At 61.8% G+C, this 18,715-nt stretch overlaps 2 protein-coding genes across 4 annotated transcripts; both read left to right on the top strand.

The window, feature by feature from the left end:
• Positions 1–118: 118 nt before the first annotated feature.
• YJEFN3 (YjeF N-terminal domain containing 3) lies at positions 119–8,144 on the top strand. 2 transcript variants are annotated; one of them, XM_003982125.6, is made up of 6 exons: positions 119–670; positions 3,901–4,009; positions 5,848–5,958; positions 6,184–6,297; positions 6,378–6,528; positions 7,878–8,144. In XM_003982125.6, exons 1-6 carry the CDS (start codon positions 612–614, stop codon positions 8,084–8,086), a joined length of 753 nt encoding a protein of 250 aa, XP_003982174.3. In that variant the 5' UTR covers positions 119–611; the 3' UTR covers positions 8,087–8,144. The 2 variants fall into 2 exon arrangements, with proteins under 2 accessions (XP_003982174.3, XP_019675819.3); XM_019820260.3 differs by having other exon boundaries at positions 6,378–6,506.
• Positions 8,145–8,250: 106 nt separating this feature from the next.
• CILP2 (cartilage intermediate layer protein 2) lies at positions 8,251–17,469 on the top strand. 2 transcript variants are annotated; one of them, XM_003982126.5, is made up of 9 exons: positions 8,251–8,480; positions 8,718–8,864; positions 9,892–9,990; positions 10,960–11,232; positions 11,893–12,048; positions 13,118–13,396; positions 13,800–13,908; positions 14,103–14,260; positions 14,500–17,469. In XM_003982126.5, exons 2-9 carry the CDS (start codon positions 8,801–8,803, stop codon positions 16,833–16,835), a joined length of 3,474 nt encoding a protein of 1,157 aa, XP_003982175.2. In that variant the 5' UTR covers positions 8,251–8,480; positions 8,718–8,800; the 3' UTR covers positions 16,836–17,469. The 2 variants fall into 2 exon arrangements, with proteins under 2 accessions (XP_003982175.2, XP_044904795.1); XM_045048860.1 differs by having other exon boundaries at positions 8,251–8,413.
• Positions 17,470–18,715: the final 1,246 nt, after the last annotated feature.

The raw sequence follows: 18,715 nt of genomic DNA on the forward strand, positions 1-18,715 counted from the left end.
GGAAGGCTCGTGGGACACCATTGGGTTGCACACGGCCTGGGGATATAGGGTCTAGACCTGGGGTCTCTGCAGAAGATGCCAGGTAGGGTGGTTTCAAAACCCACCCAGAGACTGCCCCTGGATCCATCAGCCTTGGCTCAAGAATATGCCTGGATTTACCTACCTCTATTGAAGTCCTGGTTGTCAGCAGCCCACCCCCCCCAGGCCGGGGCTCCCCATCCTGCACCCTGGACTCATCAGTAAATGGGGGATCTGAAGAGTGGAGCATGGGGTAGAGGGGTGTCAGAGGTAGGTCCCCTTGCCCCCAGGCCAAGACCCCATTACAGGGGTAGCAGGTCCGTCGCTACCCGTCCGTGCCTTGCCCTGCTAATACCCACGTCTCTACTCTTCTCCGTCCCCGAGGCAGCTCCGCTCCTGGCACCAAAGGGTTAAATCTGCCTGCACCCGCCAGCCAATCCCTGCGCGCAGCGCCTTCGCGGTGTCACCTGATTGGCGGATACACAGGGTGGGCGGGAAGGGAGGAGGACCGGGGACGCCCCCATCTGCCCTGGGATGCTCTTAAAAGGCTGTGGCGGTGGCAGCCAGGCTGCGCGTCCCGGCTTACCTTGGCCATGAGCAACGCGGCCCGCCCGGACCCAGTGGAGGCGCCCGAGGAGCGGCGTTTCCTCAGGTCAGCCAGGGATGGGGACGTCAAAGACTGTGGCAAGGATGCGGCCCCGAGGCAAGGGCATGGCTGGGAGGGGGGCATCATGGGCAGGATAGATCAGAGGAAGGGCATGGCCGGGATGGAGCCTGGGGGGAATCCAAGGCCCACCCCGCATTTCACTGGAAAGACGAAGCCTGAAGCCTGCTGCTGCCAACGCCTCCTAGCCGAGTTGCCAGGGAAACTGCATCCTCCTCAGCCCGCCCTTCTGAATTATTCAGAACACCACTAGTAGCTCTCCCATCACCCTTCAACCCAATCAAGGCCCACCTCCCCTTTCCAACTCACCCAGGGACCCTGGCGCTCCCACCCTCATCTCCCCGTCTTCCCTGGGAAGAGCTGAGCTGTTAGCTCCTCACTCACACCCCTCTTGGTGGTCCACCTGCGACTATCTTCTTGTCCAGAGAAGGAAACTGAGGGCCGGGGAAGGAAGCCACTGCCTGAGCCAGGGCTAGGGGCATTTTTGAACACATGGACCACTTGCCGGTAGTTTGATTGGATTTGGGGTCTGAAATAGCCAGCTGTGGCTGTGTCTCCCACCTCGTCCTGAGTCCTCATCTTATGTCCTCCTTTAAGTCCCTGTGCCCTGGGACTCCAAGCAGGGCTGTGGACCTCAGTGGAAACCAGATTTGGCTGACAAATCTGTCCTTCTCTGCCCACTGTCCATTCAGGCCCTCAGGGCAGACACTGTCCAGTGACTGATTGATGTCCAGATTGAGCCTGTAGACCCAGCACATCCTAGGCAGAAGGAAGCTGGATCTGCGATTTCATCTGGCATGGGGGGGGGGGGGGATTGCGTGGGGCCTCAGATGCCAGCTGAGGGGTGATGGGGCGCCGTGGGGCGGGTAGGAGTAGAACATGGCAAGTGGAGAGGAAACAGGTAAGAGACATAATGGGCGTGTAGGTGTGGTGAGGAATTTGAATATTCTCTGAATATTGGGGAGCCATAAGTAGGTTTGAGACAAGTGGTGATGTCATCTGGCATTCAAGTTTCAGAGCCCCGTGGCTCTTGTGTTGAGCTTGGGGGCCATGAAACTGCTGTAGGCAGCCAGATGGGCAAAGATGGTGGGCTGGTGGGCAGAGGCCCGAAGGTGGAGAAGCAGAGGGAGCCAAGAGAGCAGGGAGGGTCTGGCACGGGTGCCCTGGCCTTGGCTTCGCCTCCGTAAGGGCCTGCCCCGGAAGTATTTTGGGAGTGTCAGGCCCAGTTCCTTTGAAAGCAGGCCACTTCAGCCTTCCTGCTTGTGGGGGAATCCTGGTCCTCACAGCTCCTCTCATCTGGGAGCTGATGTTGGGAGCAGCAAGAGGCACCCTCATAGCTGAGCCCCCCGCCCTGCCCAGTCCCACATGGCTCTGCCCTGTTTCCCTCCCCCACCAGCCCTAATTCCCACTCATACCCGACCCAGAGCTGCCACCGTGGTCGCCACTCCCAGGCTCCTAGCCTGAACCATCCTCTGCCCATGGAGTCCCCATTATCACTCTAATGACCAGTTAGGCAGGGAGATAATGTTCCAAGTGGTGGCCTGAGGCCAAAACTTTGGGGCAGAGGAAGAAAAGGAGGAATGGGTGGTCCTCCCACACTCCTCTCTGCCCTCCTGTGGGGGCAACAGCCAGACCCGTCACAAGCTGAAGGTGGAGGAATGAACCACATTCCCAAACACCTTCTCCCATGTTCTTTCCTGGGACCGAGGTGGCCTGCCCAGAGGGGTGCTCCTCATTTGTCCCACCGTGAGCTCCTTTTCCTCAACTGGTCTTTCAACCTTGAAGTCAGGTGGGGTTGAATCTGGCTCTGGTTGGGATGATTCAGGGCATGTAGACTCCCTGCCCTAAGCCTCCATCCCCCTCCCCCATCTATGTGGACCCCCGAAGTGCCTTTCTGACCCAGTTTCTGTTTTGCTTGCTCCGCTCTAGCCACACTGGCCTCACTTCCGTCCCTAGAATCTGCCAAGCTCATTCCCACCCTCGCTGTTCTTACCACGTGGATTACCTCCCATAGTGCTCCAGGCCAGCTCCTCCAGAAGTCCTCCCTGATTCCCCATCCCACAGCAGTCCTTACTTATGCCCCTCCTCCTGCCCAGCCTGACCACACTGCAAAAATTGGCCAAAAGATTGTGGTCTCCTCACAGAACTGAAGGAAGGACCCTAAAGATTCATCCTAAGAAACCTCTGCTGTCTGTAGGTCTGCCCCTGCCTCTTTGCTCACACCCTATCCATGGCTCTGGAGACAGACACCAAGGGCAGAAGTCTCGGTTTGTCCCCCTTGTTTCCTGGGTGACCCTGGGCAAGTCATTTGGCTTCTCAGAGTGCTTGAATGTTCTGATTCTTCTGGGCCTGGTCCTACTACCACTACTAGGCTCTCTAGGGTCTGCTGAGGTGGGGGGGTAGGTGCTCCTTGGAAGGTCCCTAAGCCAGGGCCAGCTTGGTCCCTGCTCTTAATAGGGCCCAACGCTTAGTCTCATGCTGTTGTCATTATCTGAAAATTCTTAAATCTTAAATAGCGGGCCCCATGTTTGCATTTTGAAATGGACCTTGAAAATTATCTAGTCTATCCTCCCTGCCTTTACTTTTGCAAAAGAGGAAGCAAAACTCAGATGTGACAGAGCCCAGTCACTCGGTGAGTTGATGGCAGACCTTCACCCCAGATGGGTAAGCCCCAATTCTCTGGCCACAATTATTGCAGGGTCACCAATAAGGCCCCATAGCCATGGGCTCCCCATCCACCTCCCTAAGTGAACCCCTCTGCAGCCTTCAAAATCCGCCTCCCTCAGGCACCACCCCCCTCCCCAGGCCAGTCTGCCCCCTCCAGTGTTCTGGAGCTTGCTCAGCGGTTTCCACTGCATGCAACTGGCCCCTCGCCCCCATCAAAGTCTCTCACGCTCCATTCCTCCTTCTGGGTTCTTTCCGCGGTGGGGGCGGGCGCATCTGGGCCCGGCTCCAGTCTGCCACGCTTTGGGGCAATAGAACCAACACGCGCCGCCACGCCTCCCTCGACCACCAGAGGGCGCCCGTGCCTTGGGCTTCAGCTTAAACCTTCCGCTGTGCCAGTCAATCGCCAGCACGTCTGGTGGGGAAACTGAGGGGGGGGGGGGGCGCATTAGGGCCTAGCTGGAGATATTAGTGGAACATTACCGGTTCCATCTGAGCCTCTGTCTCTGTCTTTCTGTGTGTCTTTGAGCGTCTCTCCCCACTCTGTCCCCCAGCACTGCAGAGGCGGCAGCCCTGGAGCGGGAGCTGCTGGAAGATTATCGCTTTGGGCGGCAGCAGCTGGTGGAGTTGTGTGGCCATGCTAGTGCTGTGGCTGTGACCAAGGTATCTAACCCCTGATCTTTGACCTTGACCCCAACCAGATGGCCAGCCTACCAGAGCAGAGGAGGCCTAGCTGCATGAGCCCTGTGGTCAGGCTGATCCAGGACTCAAGAAACCCCTTTTTGTGTGGAGCCACTCCAGCCCATCACTCAGGTGGGGTAACTGAGGCCCAGAGAGGACCATCACTGGTCTAGAGCAGGCAGGGACCCAAGACCCCAGGTGTCAGTGAGGGTCAGGGCAGACAGAGAAGTCCCCAGAGACTTGGAGGCCGGGGAGCAGAGACTAAAGCTGCTGCAGGATGGTCCTGAGGTCCTTGAGGTACAGATGTGACCACCTGCCTCTGCCATCAATTGGATCTCCGTAAAGGAGACATCGGTTCCTGGAGGCGGAGTACCCCCCCCCCCATGCTGCAGATGAGGAAACTGAGGCCCAGAGGCAGGGGTGGCCTGCATAGTGTAGGTCCTAGGGAGGAGTTAGCAGAGTCCCAGCCTCGAGGTGCCTGCAAGGGATGCGAGAGTGATAAGCAACGAAGATGCCGCTATCCAATGCTTTTGATCATGTTGCCAAACCGCGGGCCTGTTTCCCCCTCCAAAGAAAGAGCAATAAACGGACACCAGCTAATAAACATGAATGCCTTAGAGAAGTGCCCGATGGTGTCAGGGCTCCCACATGTAACCCTTCGCTGCCTCCCTGTCTTCCTCCTCTTCTTGTCGCCACTGCAGACTTTTGTTGAACACAATCGCTTTCTTCATGTTGTGTGTGTGTTTTTTTTTTTAATATTTCTATTTCAAATGAAACATCCCGAGTGAAGGTCCCGAAGGAGAAGGAAATGGTGAAACCCCAAAAGTAAAAGTAAACCCAGCGTAGTAAACTCCTGCCTGGCCCTTGCTGACCAGTCGCCGTCCAGTTTTTGCCCCGAAAGCCCCAAGTCTGTCCGGAGGGCCCTCGGTCCCAGTCAAGCTGGAGTCACTGTTGCCTCCCTCAGTCTCCGGTCTCAGGGCTCCGCACCTGGCTTAGTGTGGTCGCAGGTGGCTCAGGACCTCACCGAGACCTTGGGGAGGAGACAAAAAGGTATACCTGGCTCTCTGTGTGGTTGGAGGTCAGGGTACAGCCAGGCCCCCTGGGGTGCCCTGTCTCCGAGAGAGGCCCCATGTCAGTGCCACTGTCACTCCCAATCGATAGAGGCCAAGTGAGGCTGGGAGAGGAGAGGGGGCAGAGGCCATGCAGAGAGTCAGGGCAGGGCTGTGACTTGAACACCAGTGCTCTTAACTCCTGTGTTAAAGAGACTGATGCACAGGCCCACAGAGACACAGAGTCTAGGAGACAGAGATGAAGGCACAGAGAGACAGACGGGGACAGACACAGAGAGATACAGAGAGAAAGATAGATGAAGACAGAGGCAGATGGAGAGAGACAGGGCATCTCAGGTTGGAAAAAATACCCTCCCTCTGCCCCCCCCCCTCCCACCAACTTTGGGGCCTCTGGGAGGGCTGAGGCCTGGAAACGTGGGCGGGGGAGGGGCAGCCACTGCGGTGGAAAAAGGTGGAAGAATGTCTGCAACTCAGGCCGAGAATAAACAAACCACACTCTGGGCGCCGGGTGGTGGCAGAAGGCACGTTTTCCTGCTCCAGCTTGGCAGAGCCTGAAGCAAGGACTCTGCATCTCCAAGGAGGAAACTGAGGCCCCAAGGGGCTACGCCCCTTGCCCAGAATGTCTTTCCTCCTGTTCTATTGCCTCCAGGCCCATGCCCGTTCCTTCGCTACTCCGAGCCTCAGTTTCCCCACCCGAATAAGGAGGAATTCCAAGCATCATGCCTTTGCCTTTGCTGTGCCCCCTGCCAGGTGTTCCCCTTGCCAACTCTCTCCCGGAAGCAGAGGACAGTGCTGGTCGTGTGTGGCCCGGAGCAGAACGGGGCGGTGGGGCTGGTCTGTGCCCGGCACCTGCGGGTGTTTGTGAGTAGCAAGGACCCCCTTGGCCTCCTAGGGTCACCCCCTCAACCCTGTCCCCGCAGAAATTAATTCCTCCTCTTGATAGTGTCCCAGGAGGGACAGAATATGCCCAGTGCTTGCCCCAGGCAGGGTCTCTGGCCTCATATCCAGATCTGGGGGCTAAGTAAGGCCCAGTAGGAAGCCTGGAAGGGCCCTCAGGGCCGACTCCTTTCTGCCCCTCCCCACCAGGAGTATGAACCGACCATCTTCTACCCTACACGCTCACTAGACCTGCTGCACCGGGACCTGACTACCCAGTGCGAGAAAATGGACATCCCCTTCCTGTCCTATTTGCCCACAGAGGTCAGCGCTTGGTGGCAACTGAGGGGGGGAGGGGGAGGCAGTGCCAAAAGGCCACCTTCTAACCATGCCCGCCCTCTCAGGTCCAGCTCATCAACGATGCCTATGGGCTGGTGGTGGATGCCGTGCTGGGCCCTGGTGTGGAGCCGGGAGAGATCGGAGGCCCCTGCACTCGTGCGCTGGCCACACTCAAGCTGCTGTCCATCCCCCTTGTGAGCCTGGACATTCCTTCAGGCATGCCAGGCAGGCGGGGGCGGGGCATGTTGGGGCCTTGGGAGGGGGGCCCTCTGCACCCCAGTTTCTGATGGGCCCAGCCTGTCTGCCTTCTCTGAGCCTCAGTTTCCCCATCGTGGATGGCTCATGCACTCTGGGTGAGGGTCACGTCCATCCCTAAGATGGGGAAGACAGAGGCTGCTGCCCAGGTGATCCCTTGTCCCAACCCCTCCACACCCGGCCCAGCATGCCCGCTGCCCACCCTGGCCCAGTTGCCTGGGCAGACGTGAGCTCACTCGGCAAAGGCCTCGCCCGTCCTGGCCGCCGCCCCACGCCTGTTGGAGCCATTAGGCGACGGGCAGACGGAACAAACAGCTGCTGGCCAGCCGGACCCTCCACAGGGGTGGCCATACTCAGGGGGATGTCCCCCAGCTTTCAAGACCTCAGGGCCACCCCCAGCAGGGTGCCACAGAGCAAGGGGTTAGCTATGAAGAGGGGAGCTGTCTGGTCTGAAGGTAGAGACTAGGGTCACAGAAGGAAGGATTAAAGTCAGACGGAGAAGGCTTTTAGTTAGTGGCTCCAGACTCTGGTCAGAAGCAGGGGAGAAGCCAAGGCCCCTAGTCTGAAGGTAGAGGCTCATTTGAGAGCTGGCAGAGGCTAGGGCACAGTGAGGGAGGGGGCGGGGTCCTGTCCATTCAAAAGGCAAGATCTAGTGTGAGGATGAAGACAGAGATGTCAGGTCAGAGGGAGGAGGATGGACGTCGGGGTTGGGTGGGGAGGGGGCCACATCCTGTCAGAGGCAAGGACCAGGAGTAAGGAGACAGGTCTTGGCGGGGGAGGCTTGCCTGAGGATGAAGGCCAGTCTGCCCTGAGTGGAGAGTGGGGATCTGGTCAGAGGAGGAAGGCTGGCTAGGAAGCCTGGGTGGAAAGAGGCTCTAGTCGAAGTGGGGAAGGTCAAGATCGATCGGGAGGAAGGAATTGGGACAGATGCTGGGTCCAAAGGCAGAGGCATGGGTCTGACTGGGAAAGGGCAGCAGGTGGAAACGATGTAGTCTGAAGGCAGAGGCTGAGTCAGAGGGAGAAGAAAGGTTGGTTGCATGATGGCAGCAGGGGCAGAAAAGATGAGGGCCGACGCCCTGGTCATAGGAGGAGGGAAACATCTCCAAGGAAGGGGAGACACTGGTCTGAGGGCGGAGGCTCAGTACTATGGGGAGGCAGGTCTGACCAAGCCTCACGCGTCAGAGAGCAGAGGCTGAGTCTGATGGGGAAGGGGAAACGGGTGGAGAGGAGGCAAGACTCTCTCGCCTGAAGGCAAGCACCCCTCCCAGCTCCCGATCCCCCCACCCTCCCTCCCTCCCTCCCTCCCTCAGGCTGGGACGCCGAGACCGGCGGCGGCGACGCCGAGGACGGGCTCCGACCGGACGTGCTGGTATCGCTCGCTGCGCCCAAGCGCTGCGCCGGCCGCTTCTCCGGCCGCCACCACTTCGTGGCCGGCAGATTCGTGCCCGACGACGTGCGCCGAAAGTTCGCTCTACGCCTGCCAGGATACACGGGCACCGACTGCGTCGCGGCGCTCTGACCGCCACCCGCGTCCCCGCGGCTTGGACCCCCGCCAATAAACAGACGTCCCCCCACCACCTCGCCTCCGCCTCCTCTGTGCGCCGGCTCCGCTGCGGGGGTGGGCAGACTCGGGGAGGGACTTCCCGCCGCCCCCCGGAGCCCAAGGCTGGAGGCGCGGAGGGTAGTCGTAGAGCGGGACTTCCCGCTGGCCGGGAAAACTCGAGCCAGAAGAGAAGAAGGTAGATTCGGGGTGGGACCTCCAGCCTGCTTGGGGTGGCCTAACGCCAACAGGATTGAAGTTAGACTCGATGGAGGATTCCTCGCCGCCTAAACGGCTGCCCGAAGCGTGAGTGTTTGGGCAGCCTCAGGCTCCATTCCAAGAGGCACGTCCCGCAGGCAGCTTGGGACCCAAGGTGGAGAATGGAGAGTGGGTTGAGGGAGGGACTTCCAGCTGGCGACGGGGGGTGGGGGTGGGGGGGTGGGGAGGACGCAGGCCAGCCTGAGGGCGGAGGCACAGCCGGACGCACCGAAGGGGGCGACCGGAGAGGTTGCTAGCTCACCGAAGTCACCCAGGGCCAGGGAGCGATGCTTGCAAGGGGCGTGGCCTGCACGGGGCGTGGCCTGCGGTCACCTCCCGCCCCCACCCTCAGCCCCAGCGGCCGCCAGACCCGCGGGAGTCGGATCCGAGCGCGCCGCGGAGCCCGGACCCTCCCTCGGACTCTCGGACCCGGCCATGGCGTCATTGCCGCCACTACTCTGCCTCTTTGTCGCCGCCGCGCACCTGGCGGGGGCTCGAGGTGAGGCGCCCCATGACCCCAGCCCAGACCCCTAGGCCTGGCACGCAGCCGCTCCGGGAGAGGGAACCAAGGGACCCTCTGGCTTCCTCAGACCTGGGTCCCCCTTCGTCAGCCCGGGAGCGGAGTGAAGGGGCGTCGGGGGTATGGATTCTTGGGACCAACAACGGGCCCGGGGGAGGGAAGGGAGGAAACTTCTCTGTTCTCTCGCCTCCTCAAGAGAGGTAGGGGAACTCGGAGTATCCATATGAACTTTAGGCTCCTTTAGGTTCCTGGGGACAGCAGGGGGCCGGTCTCACCCCCAGCATTTGGACTCTGAAGCATTGTGTCTTGGCCCAGGATTCAGGGGTCAGAGCGGTCCCCTCAAACACAACTCCTCCTCTTCCACAAACACACCATTCAGAAAACTTCCCGTCTCGGGAGCACTCAGTGGAACAGGGCTCTGGATCCATTTCTCAGATGAGGAGACTGAGACACAGACAGGGAAGGGACTTGTCTGAGGTCACCGCTCAGCCTGGCTATCTTAGATAACTCAAGGTCAGAGAAGCCAGGCTAGATTCCAAAGACCTCCCAATGGCAGCTTGGGCCCCGAGTGAAGGCATGGAAGGTACACTGAGGGAGAGACCTCCAACCCCGCAAATGGATGAAGAACGCAGCTCCACCTGAGGGCAGAGGCAGAGCCAACTAAACTCATGGTCGCTGGGCACACTGAGGGGGAGAACTGGGTCAGACCAGACACACAGACTTCCCCAGACTATGGCATCCTGGCCAGGGCAGAGGGAGGGATGGGGCTGCAGGAGATTGGGGGTAGGGGCCATAGGGAGGTTTCCTGGAGGCGGCGGAGGGGGGGGGTTCCTGCATTCCTTGGGGTCAGCCAGAGAGATGGTTCTGGCTTCTGAGACCCTCACTCACTACCCCCCAACCCTGCCCCGTGAAATGGGGATGATCATGACAGCACCTTGTATACAAGCAGCCCACAGAGGTCCCCATCAGCATGTCTCCTTCCCTCCATTCCTCATCCCTTCCACAGTCACTACCCCCCCTGAGGAGCCCACAGCAACTGCCTGGGGCTTTGAAGGCCCATCTCTGCGCCCCGGACAGCCCTCACCAGCCCTGGAGGATTGGGAAGGTGAGTCATCCTGGGTCCAAGTCCTGGCTCTGCTGTGGACTCACTATGTGAGCTCTGGTTGGTGTGGTCATGTAAGGAGGGGACACAAGGGGTGAAAGGCCAGTAACTTCCTGGTCCCTGGACATGGCAGCCCTTGGCACAGGTGCCCCAAGAAGTCTGTTTTAGGAGCAGAGGGGTGAGAGTCCAGGGCCTGTTTTGTCAAGGAGGAAACCAATGTAGGGTGGGAGTGGGTGCTTCCTCCCTGCTACTGGAAGCCTCATGCAGGGTGCTTCTAGTAGATTCCAGACCTGTAGTTCTGGAACCTGGGTCTCTGGTTTCCTAGCTGGGAAAGTCAGGAAAGGAGCGAGCACCCCCCCCCCCCCCCGCGCAGGGGCGGTGGGGGGCGGTGGGGGCGGGAGTTGATGGAAGCAGAAGCTGACTTCGGGGGGGCCAGACCGTCCCCACCTGTGGCTTCTGTGAAACAGGTTGCCTGGTGGGTTCATCCAGGCAGTGAGCAAGGGCCCAGCTGGCTCTACCCAGGAGCAGCCAGGCAATGGCTGCTCTCCATCGGGTCTCCTCCTGCTACCTTTGTGTCTCCTCACACCTCAGGGGTTCTGAATTCTGACGTGGGGGACAGGCTTAATTTTAAGGTTGGGGGCTGCTGAGACAGTGTCAAGATGTCAGCGTGGCAAAATGTCAACCTGAACTAACGGGCCAGCTCAAGTATTGGGCAGCAGGACGGGGGCTGGTGCTAGCGGAGGCCAACCTCCCCTAATCCCTTTATAGCTCCTTGGGCCCTAGAGGACCCTGGATCTGGGCGGGTCAAGGGCGGGCTGGGTTAGCCCGTGCTCATTGGGGGTGGGGTGACCGTCTTAGCAGGTAAACAGTTACCTCGGAGATGGGGGTGGGCAGGCCGCTTCCTGGCCCGTGCATGCACTGATGAGGCCCGACAGGCTGTGGCCCGGGTCCCAGAGCGTGCGGTGCCCACAGAGGCCAGCCAGTGGACGTCCTGGTTCAACGTGGACCACCCCGGCGGCGACGGCGACTTCGAGAGCCTGGCTGCCATCCGCTTCTATTACGGGCCAGCGCGCGTGTGCCCGCGGCCGCTGGCGCTGGAGGCGCGCACCACGGACTGGGCCCTGCCGTCCACTGTAGGCGAGCGTGTGCACTTGAACCCCACGCGAGGTTTTTGGTGCCTCAACCGCGAGCAGCCCCGCGGCCGCCGCTGCTCCAACTACCACGTGCGCTTCCGCTGCCCGCTTGGTGAGGGCGGGGCCCAGGGAGGGGCGGGGACTGTGTGGGGCTGGGCGGGGCTGGGGAGAGGGCGGGATCGGTATTAGTCATGCAGAGAAGAGAGTGGGGATTGGCAGACGTGGGTCATAGGTGGGTGGAGCTTGGATGGGTGGTACTGGGGAAAGGGGGCAGGGCCGTGTGGATGTAGGCGTGGTTAGAAAGAGCTGGGGTCCTTTAGCAGGGCCCAAGGAGTGGGCTGGATCATATAGAGGCGGGGCTTTGGAAAGGAAGGCCTGGGAATAGGGGCCCAGGTAGGGAACAAGAAAGACCCCTCAGGAGCTCATCTCCCTCCTGCTGCCCTCAGTTGCTCATTTGTAACAGCTCCATTCTTTGGGGGGCGTGTTTTGACCCCAAATGCATGAGGGACGCAGGGAGAACAGCACGGCTAACCTCGGGGAGCTTATCTGGGGTTGGGGCAAATGGGGTGTTACCTCAACTGCACGTTCGACAGGTGCGCCTGGGGGACAACTGATGAGAGCAATGGGCAGAACCTCTCTCTTGGGGTACCCATCCTCGGACGCACTTAGCGGGGGGCGTCCTCCAGTCCTACATTGTTACTAGATTTCCAGGAGGCGCAGTCCCTGGCGTGGGCCACCGTCTCACCTTCCCTCCTCTCCGCCCTTACCGCAGAGGCCACGTGGGGCGCGTGGGGCCCGTGGGGTCCCTGTTCAGGGAGCTGCGGGCCAGGCCGTCGCCTGCGTCGCCGCCGCTGCCCAAGCCCGTCTGGGGATGCGTGTCCGGGGCGCCCCCTGGAGGCGCAGAAGTGTGTACGCCCTCCCTGTCCAGGTAGGAGGGATGGGGCCTGGAGGAGAGTGTTGAGTTAGAGGCGGGGCCTGGACTTGGAGGGAGGCGGCCTGCTGAGGAGGGTACCTAGTGGGGAGAGGCGGGTTGGGAATGAGCCTGATGGGATGGGGCTGGAATGGAAGGGGCGGGTCGTCGGGGGGCCAGAACTTGGAACGCATGGAGACTGGCCCTTCCTTCCCTTCTGCGCCCCCGTCCCTCCGCCCCACGCGGAGGAACATTGGTGAATGTGTGTATCTGGATGGGTGAACGCCAAGAAGGTCATGTCCAGGCACGGGCAGATCCGAGTGGGCATTGCTTTGGGCGCGCCACCAAGCGTGTGGATGTCCTGGTGGACACGGACACACTGAAGCCAGCTCATGTGCTTGGGGCACACACGCGTGGCATTCACAGCCCCCCTCTCCCGTACCCCACGCCCACGCGGACACGCGCTCACACCCTGGCAGACACCATGCCCAAGCCCTCCCAGGGCCAGACACCAGGCCAGCCAGGAGGCGACTGGAAATTCCGATCCGCCTGGGCTCCACAAACATGGTCTGGAGACTGCGCCCGCAGAGCCCATGGCAGGGTGGGGGAGCACGGTGGCCAATGGGGTAGTGGGGTCCCCACCCTACCCCGCCTGGCTCTGCCCTCCTGACGCCTCTGCCCTGACGTTGTCAGTGGAATTTTCCATCTTATGGAGAAACCGCGGGATTGGGAGGGGAGGGGAGGGAGATGTTCTGAGCCCAAGACCCAACCCCTAGCTGGGCCCCCAGCCCCTGCTGGACATTTTCTCTCATGCTAAAAGGAGCCTCTCTGTCCCGTGAGAGTCACCTCTCCTGTCCCCTCCACCAGGGCATTTTCCTCACCCCTCTGGACCACAGGTCTGCCCCAGTTCTGACTGCTCAACCCTATGTCCCCACTCACACAAGAGGCTGTTCCAAGCAGGGCCATGCTGAGGCCTCTGAGGGGCACAAGGTGGGGGGGGGGGTGTCTAGGCATCTTTGCTGAGTGATTGAGTGGAAGGAGGGAGTGAAGAGGCTCCTCTGTTCCTCTGCCTGCCTTTGTCCCCCAGGTTGCAGCTCCAAGACCTGCACATGTCCTGACCACATCCTCCTGGGCTCGGTGGTCACCCCATCTGGGCGTCCACTGCCAGGAGCCAGGGTCTCCTTGAGAGACTGGCCTGGCACCGTGGCCATCACCGATGCCCATGGGACCTTCCGGATTCCTGGAGTGTGTGCCAGCAGCCGGGCCAACATCAGTGCCCAAATGGATGGCTTCTCTGCAGGCCTGGGCCAGGCCCAGGCCAATGGCTCTATCTCTGCTGTGGTCACTGTTGTCCTTAATAAGTTGGGTAAGTGCCCCAGGGCAAGGAGGGTGAGGAGGCTGAGAAGCTAAGAAGGAAATTCTGGGTGACACTTGGGAGGATGTGGTGCAGAATGAGGTCACTGGGGAAGAAATAAGATGTGACACAGCCACTGGAGAGAGCATAACACTAAATATGGTGCCATGGGAGGAACAAATACACTGTGAGAAGTTGGAGAAGGCGCGAGATGAGACAGGGACTTGCAGGGGGGCAGCATGAAGATGGGGCACCATCTTGAGCAGCCATGGGGTGAACTTGAATGGAGAGGTCATCAGAAGAGCCACAGGTGAAACAGGGCATCCCTGGAAGGGCAAGGATGGGGCCCTGCCCTTGGGAAGGTTTGTTGGGAGAAGCTGGGATGGGGCAGGACCTTTGCCACCTTTGCCCCCAGAGAAACCCTACCTGGTGAAGCACCCCGAGTCCCGAGTGCGAGAGGCTGGCCAGAACGTAACCTTCTGCTGCAAAGCCTCAGGCACCCCCATGCCCAAGAAATACTCCTGGTGAGTGCCCTGCTCCATGCCCAAGGGCCTTGCACCCAGCTTTGCGGTTTGATTGGATTTTCCATGACATGTGGTGCCTCAGAGACTGGGAGAAAGACGCTCTACAACCTTGCTGGGCTGCATGGGGGATGGGGGACGGATGCAGCCCCTTCCCTGTGCTGAGGGCCCCCTGGTGTTGCCCACCTGCCACCCAGGTTCCACAACGGGACCCTGCTGGACCGGCGAGAACACAGGTACGGGGCCCATCTGGAGCTGCGGGGGCTGCGCCCAGACCAGGCAGGCACCTATCACTGCAAAGCGTGGAACGATGCGGGCACCGTGCGCTCGGGCAGCGCCCGGCTCACCGTGCTGGGTGAGCACCCTCAGCCCCCCAACCCTGAGCATGCCCTGAAACTTAGCCGAGGCCCATCACCACAGAAAGCAACCCCAAATGGAGCCCCAGCTGCAGACTGCTCTCTGACCCTGCTGAGTCTGATCCCGGGCCCCCACTGAGCCCCTGGGTTGAGCCCCTGATCCCAATCCAGGCCCCAACCTTGGCTTCAGTGGAGCCCTCCCCCTTACTCTGATCTGCTCTGATTTCTTGCTCTGCAGCCCCGGGCCAGCCAGCCTGCAATCCCCAGCCCCAAGAGCATCTGATCAAGCTCCCAGACGATTGTGGCCAGCCTGGCAGTGGCCCCGCCTACTTGGACGTGGGTCTCTGCTCTGACACCCTCTGCCCCAGCCCTGCAGGCTCCAGCTCCCGGTGTGGGGACTCAGGGTCCCGCTGCTGCTCCGTTCGCCGCCTGGAGAGCAAGGAGATCCACTGCTCCAACTATGTCCTCCCCGTCAAAGTGGTGGCTGAGTGTGGCTGTCAGAAATGTCTGCCCCCTCGGGGGCTGGTTCGGGGACGCGTGGTGGCTACCGACTCAGGGGAACCCCTGCGTTTTGCCCAGATCCTGCTAGGCCGGGAGCCCATTGGATTCACATCTTATCAGGGCGACTTCACCATCGAGGTGCCGCCCTCCACCCAGCGGCTGGTGGTAACTTTCGTGGACCCCAGTGGGGAGTTCATGGACACTGTCAGAGTTCTGCCTTTTGCCCCTCGAGGTGGTGGCGTATACCACGATGTCAAAGCCATGCGGAAGAAAGCCCCTGTCATCTTAGATGCCAGCCAGAGCAACACGATCCCTCTTGGGGAGCTGGAAGAGGAGGACCCGTTGGGCGAGCTGGTCCTCCCGCCCGGAGCCTTCCGCAGAGCCGATGGTGCACCCTACACGGGGGCCGTGGAGGCCCGGGTGACTTTCGTGGACCCCCGAGATCTCACCTCGGCGGCGGCCGCCCCCAGTGACCTGCGCTTTGTGGACAGTGACGGCGAGCTGGCCCCGCTGCGCACCTATGGCATGTTCGCGGTGGACCTCCGCGCCGCGGGCTCGGCGGAGCAGCTGCAGGCAGGGCCGGTGGCCGTGCGCGTCAATGCCGGCCAGATCCACATGGAGGGCCACGTGGAGGCCCTGAAGCTGTGGTCACTGAACCCTGACACAGGCTTGTGGGAGGAGGAGAGCGACTTCCAGCGAGAGGGGTCAGCAGCCCCTCGGGTCCGCAGGGAGGAGAGGGTCTTCCTAGTGGGCAACGTGGAGATCCGCGAGCGGCGTCTGTTCAACCTGGACGTGCCCGAGCGCCGCCGCTGCTTCGTGAAGGTGCGCGCCTATGCCAACGACAAGTTCACCCCCAACGAGCAGGTGGAGGGTGTGGTGGTGACGCTGGTCAACCTGGAGCCTGCCCCCGGCTTCGCGGCCAACCCCCGTGCCTGGGGCCGCTTCGACAGCGCGGTCACCGGCCCCAACGGCGCCTGCCTCCCCGCCTTCTGCGACGCGGACCGGCCGGACGCCTACACTGCCCTGGTCACGGCCACCCTGGGCGGGGAGGAGCTGGAGCCCGCGCCCTCCCGGCCCCGCCCGCACGCGGCCACCGTGGGCGTGGCGCAGCCCTACCTGGACAAGCTGGGCTACCGCCGCACCGACCACGACGACCCAGCCCTCAAACGCAACGGCTTCCGCATCAACCTCGCTAAACCCAGGCCCGGCGACCCCGCCGAGGCCAACGGCCCGGTGTACCCGTGGCGCAGCCTGCGAGAATGCCAGGAGGCCCCGGTGACCGCCAGCCACTTCCGCTTCGCGCGCGTGGAGGCGGACAAGTACGAGTACAACGTGGTCCCGTTCCGCGAGGGCGTGCCGGCCTCCTGGACTGGGGACCTCCTGGCCTGGTGGCCCAACCCCCAGGAGTTCCGGGCCTGCTTCCTCAAGGTGAAGATCCAGGGCCCCCAGGAGTACATGGTCCGCTCCCACAACGCTGGGGGCAGCCACCCGCGCACCCAGGGCCAGCTCTACGGGCTTCGGGACGCCCGGAGCGTCCGAGACCCCGAGCACCCCGGCACGTCCGCGGCCTGTGTGGAGTTCAAGTGCAGCGGGATGCTATTTGATCAACGTCAGGTGGACCGGACGCTGGTGACCATCACGCCCCAGGGCAGCTGCCGCCGAGTGGCGGTCAACGGACTCCTGCGGGATTACTTGGCCCGGCACCCCCCAGCCGCCCCAGCTGACGACCCGGCTGCCTTCGCCATGCTGGCCCCGCTCGACCCTCTGGGCCACAACTACGGTGTCTACACGGTCACCGACCAGAGCCCGAGGCTGGCCAAGGAGATCGCCATCGGCCGCTGCTTCGATGGCTCCTCTGACGGCTTCTCTAGGGAAATGAAGGCCGATGCTGGCACAGCTGTCACCTTCCAGTGTCGGGAGCCACCAGCCGGCCGGCCTAGCCTCTTCCAGAGGCTGCTGGAGTCCCCGGCAACAGCGCTTGGTGACATCCGCAGGGAGATGGGTGAGGTGACCCGGGCACAGGCTCAAGCCGCAGGTCCCCTCCGTACCCGCCGGGGCAGGGCCCGCCAGTGACCTGGGCTCGTGGCCTTACTCCTCTGCCTTGCTCCGGACTCCTCTGTACCTCGGAAGTCTCAGCCCCCTTCCCCAGATGCTCCCTCCCTAGGTTTCTGGGCCCCCCTCTCCCTCCCCTGCCCAGAGTTCAGAGTCAAGATAGGAACTAGGAGTGTCGCGTTGTGGAACTGCCAGGCAGGGGACTGTCGCTGTGTGAGGCAAAATGGAGTTCTTCCTGACAGCAGGAGCCAGCATCCTGGGAGACCATCGGGCAGCCGACGGAGGCCTGGGAGGAGTCATTCCCAGCTCGAGCGCTGGCTCTGATTTTATGTGTGTTTTGACCCTGATTTCAGATATTCTGCCCCTTGGGATTTCCCGCCTTCCGCCTGAAGCCCCCTCTGCCTGTTGCCGAGCTGGGTGCTTTATTGGATCCCCTGCCCCAAGCTTTGTTCTAGGGGTTATTTATTGAAACAAAGCCTACGGGGCTGGTCGCAGGGGTTAAGAGTGGGGGTCCAGGCCCAGTGAAAGTCAGGCAAGGGCTTCTTGGTTCTGGGGCTGAAGGGCACAGTTCTCACATGTTTGGTGCTTGGAGACCCCCCCCCCCCGGGGGCGGGGGGTTGGGGCAAGGAACCAATTAAAGATGCTTCATTTCCCACTCATGGTGTCAGTCTTGGGGACTGAAAATGGAGGCTGCGGCTGCTGGACCCAGACCTTGGCAGGTGGAAAGAGGCCTGGAGCAGACACGGACATGGGTGTGCGAGCAGCTCAGAGGCCTCCACGAGGTGCCCGGCGTGCCTCGGGCTGGTGTGTGGGTCCTGGCAGAGTCACACAGAAGTGTGTCTGTGACACGTGTGTGCAGACCTGACTCGTGGGCAGCCCGAGCCTGTGCCGCCCTGACCGCTGAACACGGTAGCAGCTGCCGCCCTGGCCTTTTCCTCTGAGCCTGGCCGTGTGCCCGAGGGCCGCACTGGGCAGGGAGGGGCCCTGGCAGGGGCCCATGCCCCAGGCGGCAGCAATCGAGCCTGCTCTGGACTTCCTCAGCCAGGGTCACGCTGCCCCTCCTTAGGCCCCACCCGGCTGAGGCCTGGCCACACCTTGGCCACATGGTGACCGGGCTGCCCGAGGCCATGGCCCTGGGCCCTCTACTTCACCAGGACTCAGTCTGGAGGCGGCAGAACATCGCTTGCTGGCGCTCTGTGTGCGTGGCTCTGTGTGCTCGCGTGCGCGCGCGCGAGTCCTCCTGGCCACGCCCCCGCTTTCCAGACAGAGGAAACTGAGCCCCCACAGGGAGAGGCAAAGGGCTGCCCGGGCCCTGGAGTGAATCCCCGCAGGAGCAGGGGCTCCTTGGATGGCTCAACAGCCCCCTCCGGCACATGCTTGGGACTCCCTTGGCCCCATGGAAGGCCATCAAAGCGGCATTGCTGGGGACCTGGGATGGGAGGCATTGTGTCCCTCACCCCAGGGATGGGGTGACAGCGGGGAGTGGGGGTGCGGGGTGTTGCCTTAACCCAGGGCCCTCTGCACACCCACCCACCCACCCACTTACCTTTCTACCACCCGCCTGTCCGCCCACCCACTGCTGCCTCCACCCCTCCCGTCCACGCCATCATGTGCCTGTGCAGCATTTGGAGGCTTCAGCTCTGTGCCAACGCGGAGCCGATCCGGCCTTGGTAGGGAGGTACGTTCACACACGGACCCCAGCACACCCGTGGGGTCAGCACTGGGCCCACATGGTCCGCTGGCTCCCGTCCAGCTCAGTCTGACAGCTCTCAACCTCTCCAGCCCTCATGCCTTTGCTCAGGCCATTCCTTTGTGGGGACCTCTTCCCTTGGCCAGGGGTAGGCTAGGGGGCCTAGGGGGTCAGGGAGAATCTGACAAGCCCAGAGGCCTCAACCCCAGTC

Source organism: Felis catus, chromosome A2 (genome assembly GCF_018350175.1).
Source record: "Felis catus isolate Fca126 chromosome A2, F.catus_Fca126_mat1.0, whole genome shotgun sequence".
In the NCBI taxonomy this organism is placed as follows: Eukaryota; Metazoa; Chordata; class Mammalia; order Carnivora; family Felidae; genus Felis; species Felis catus.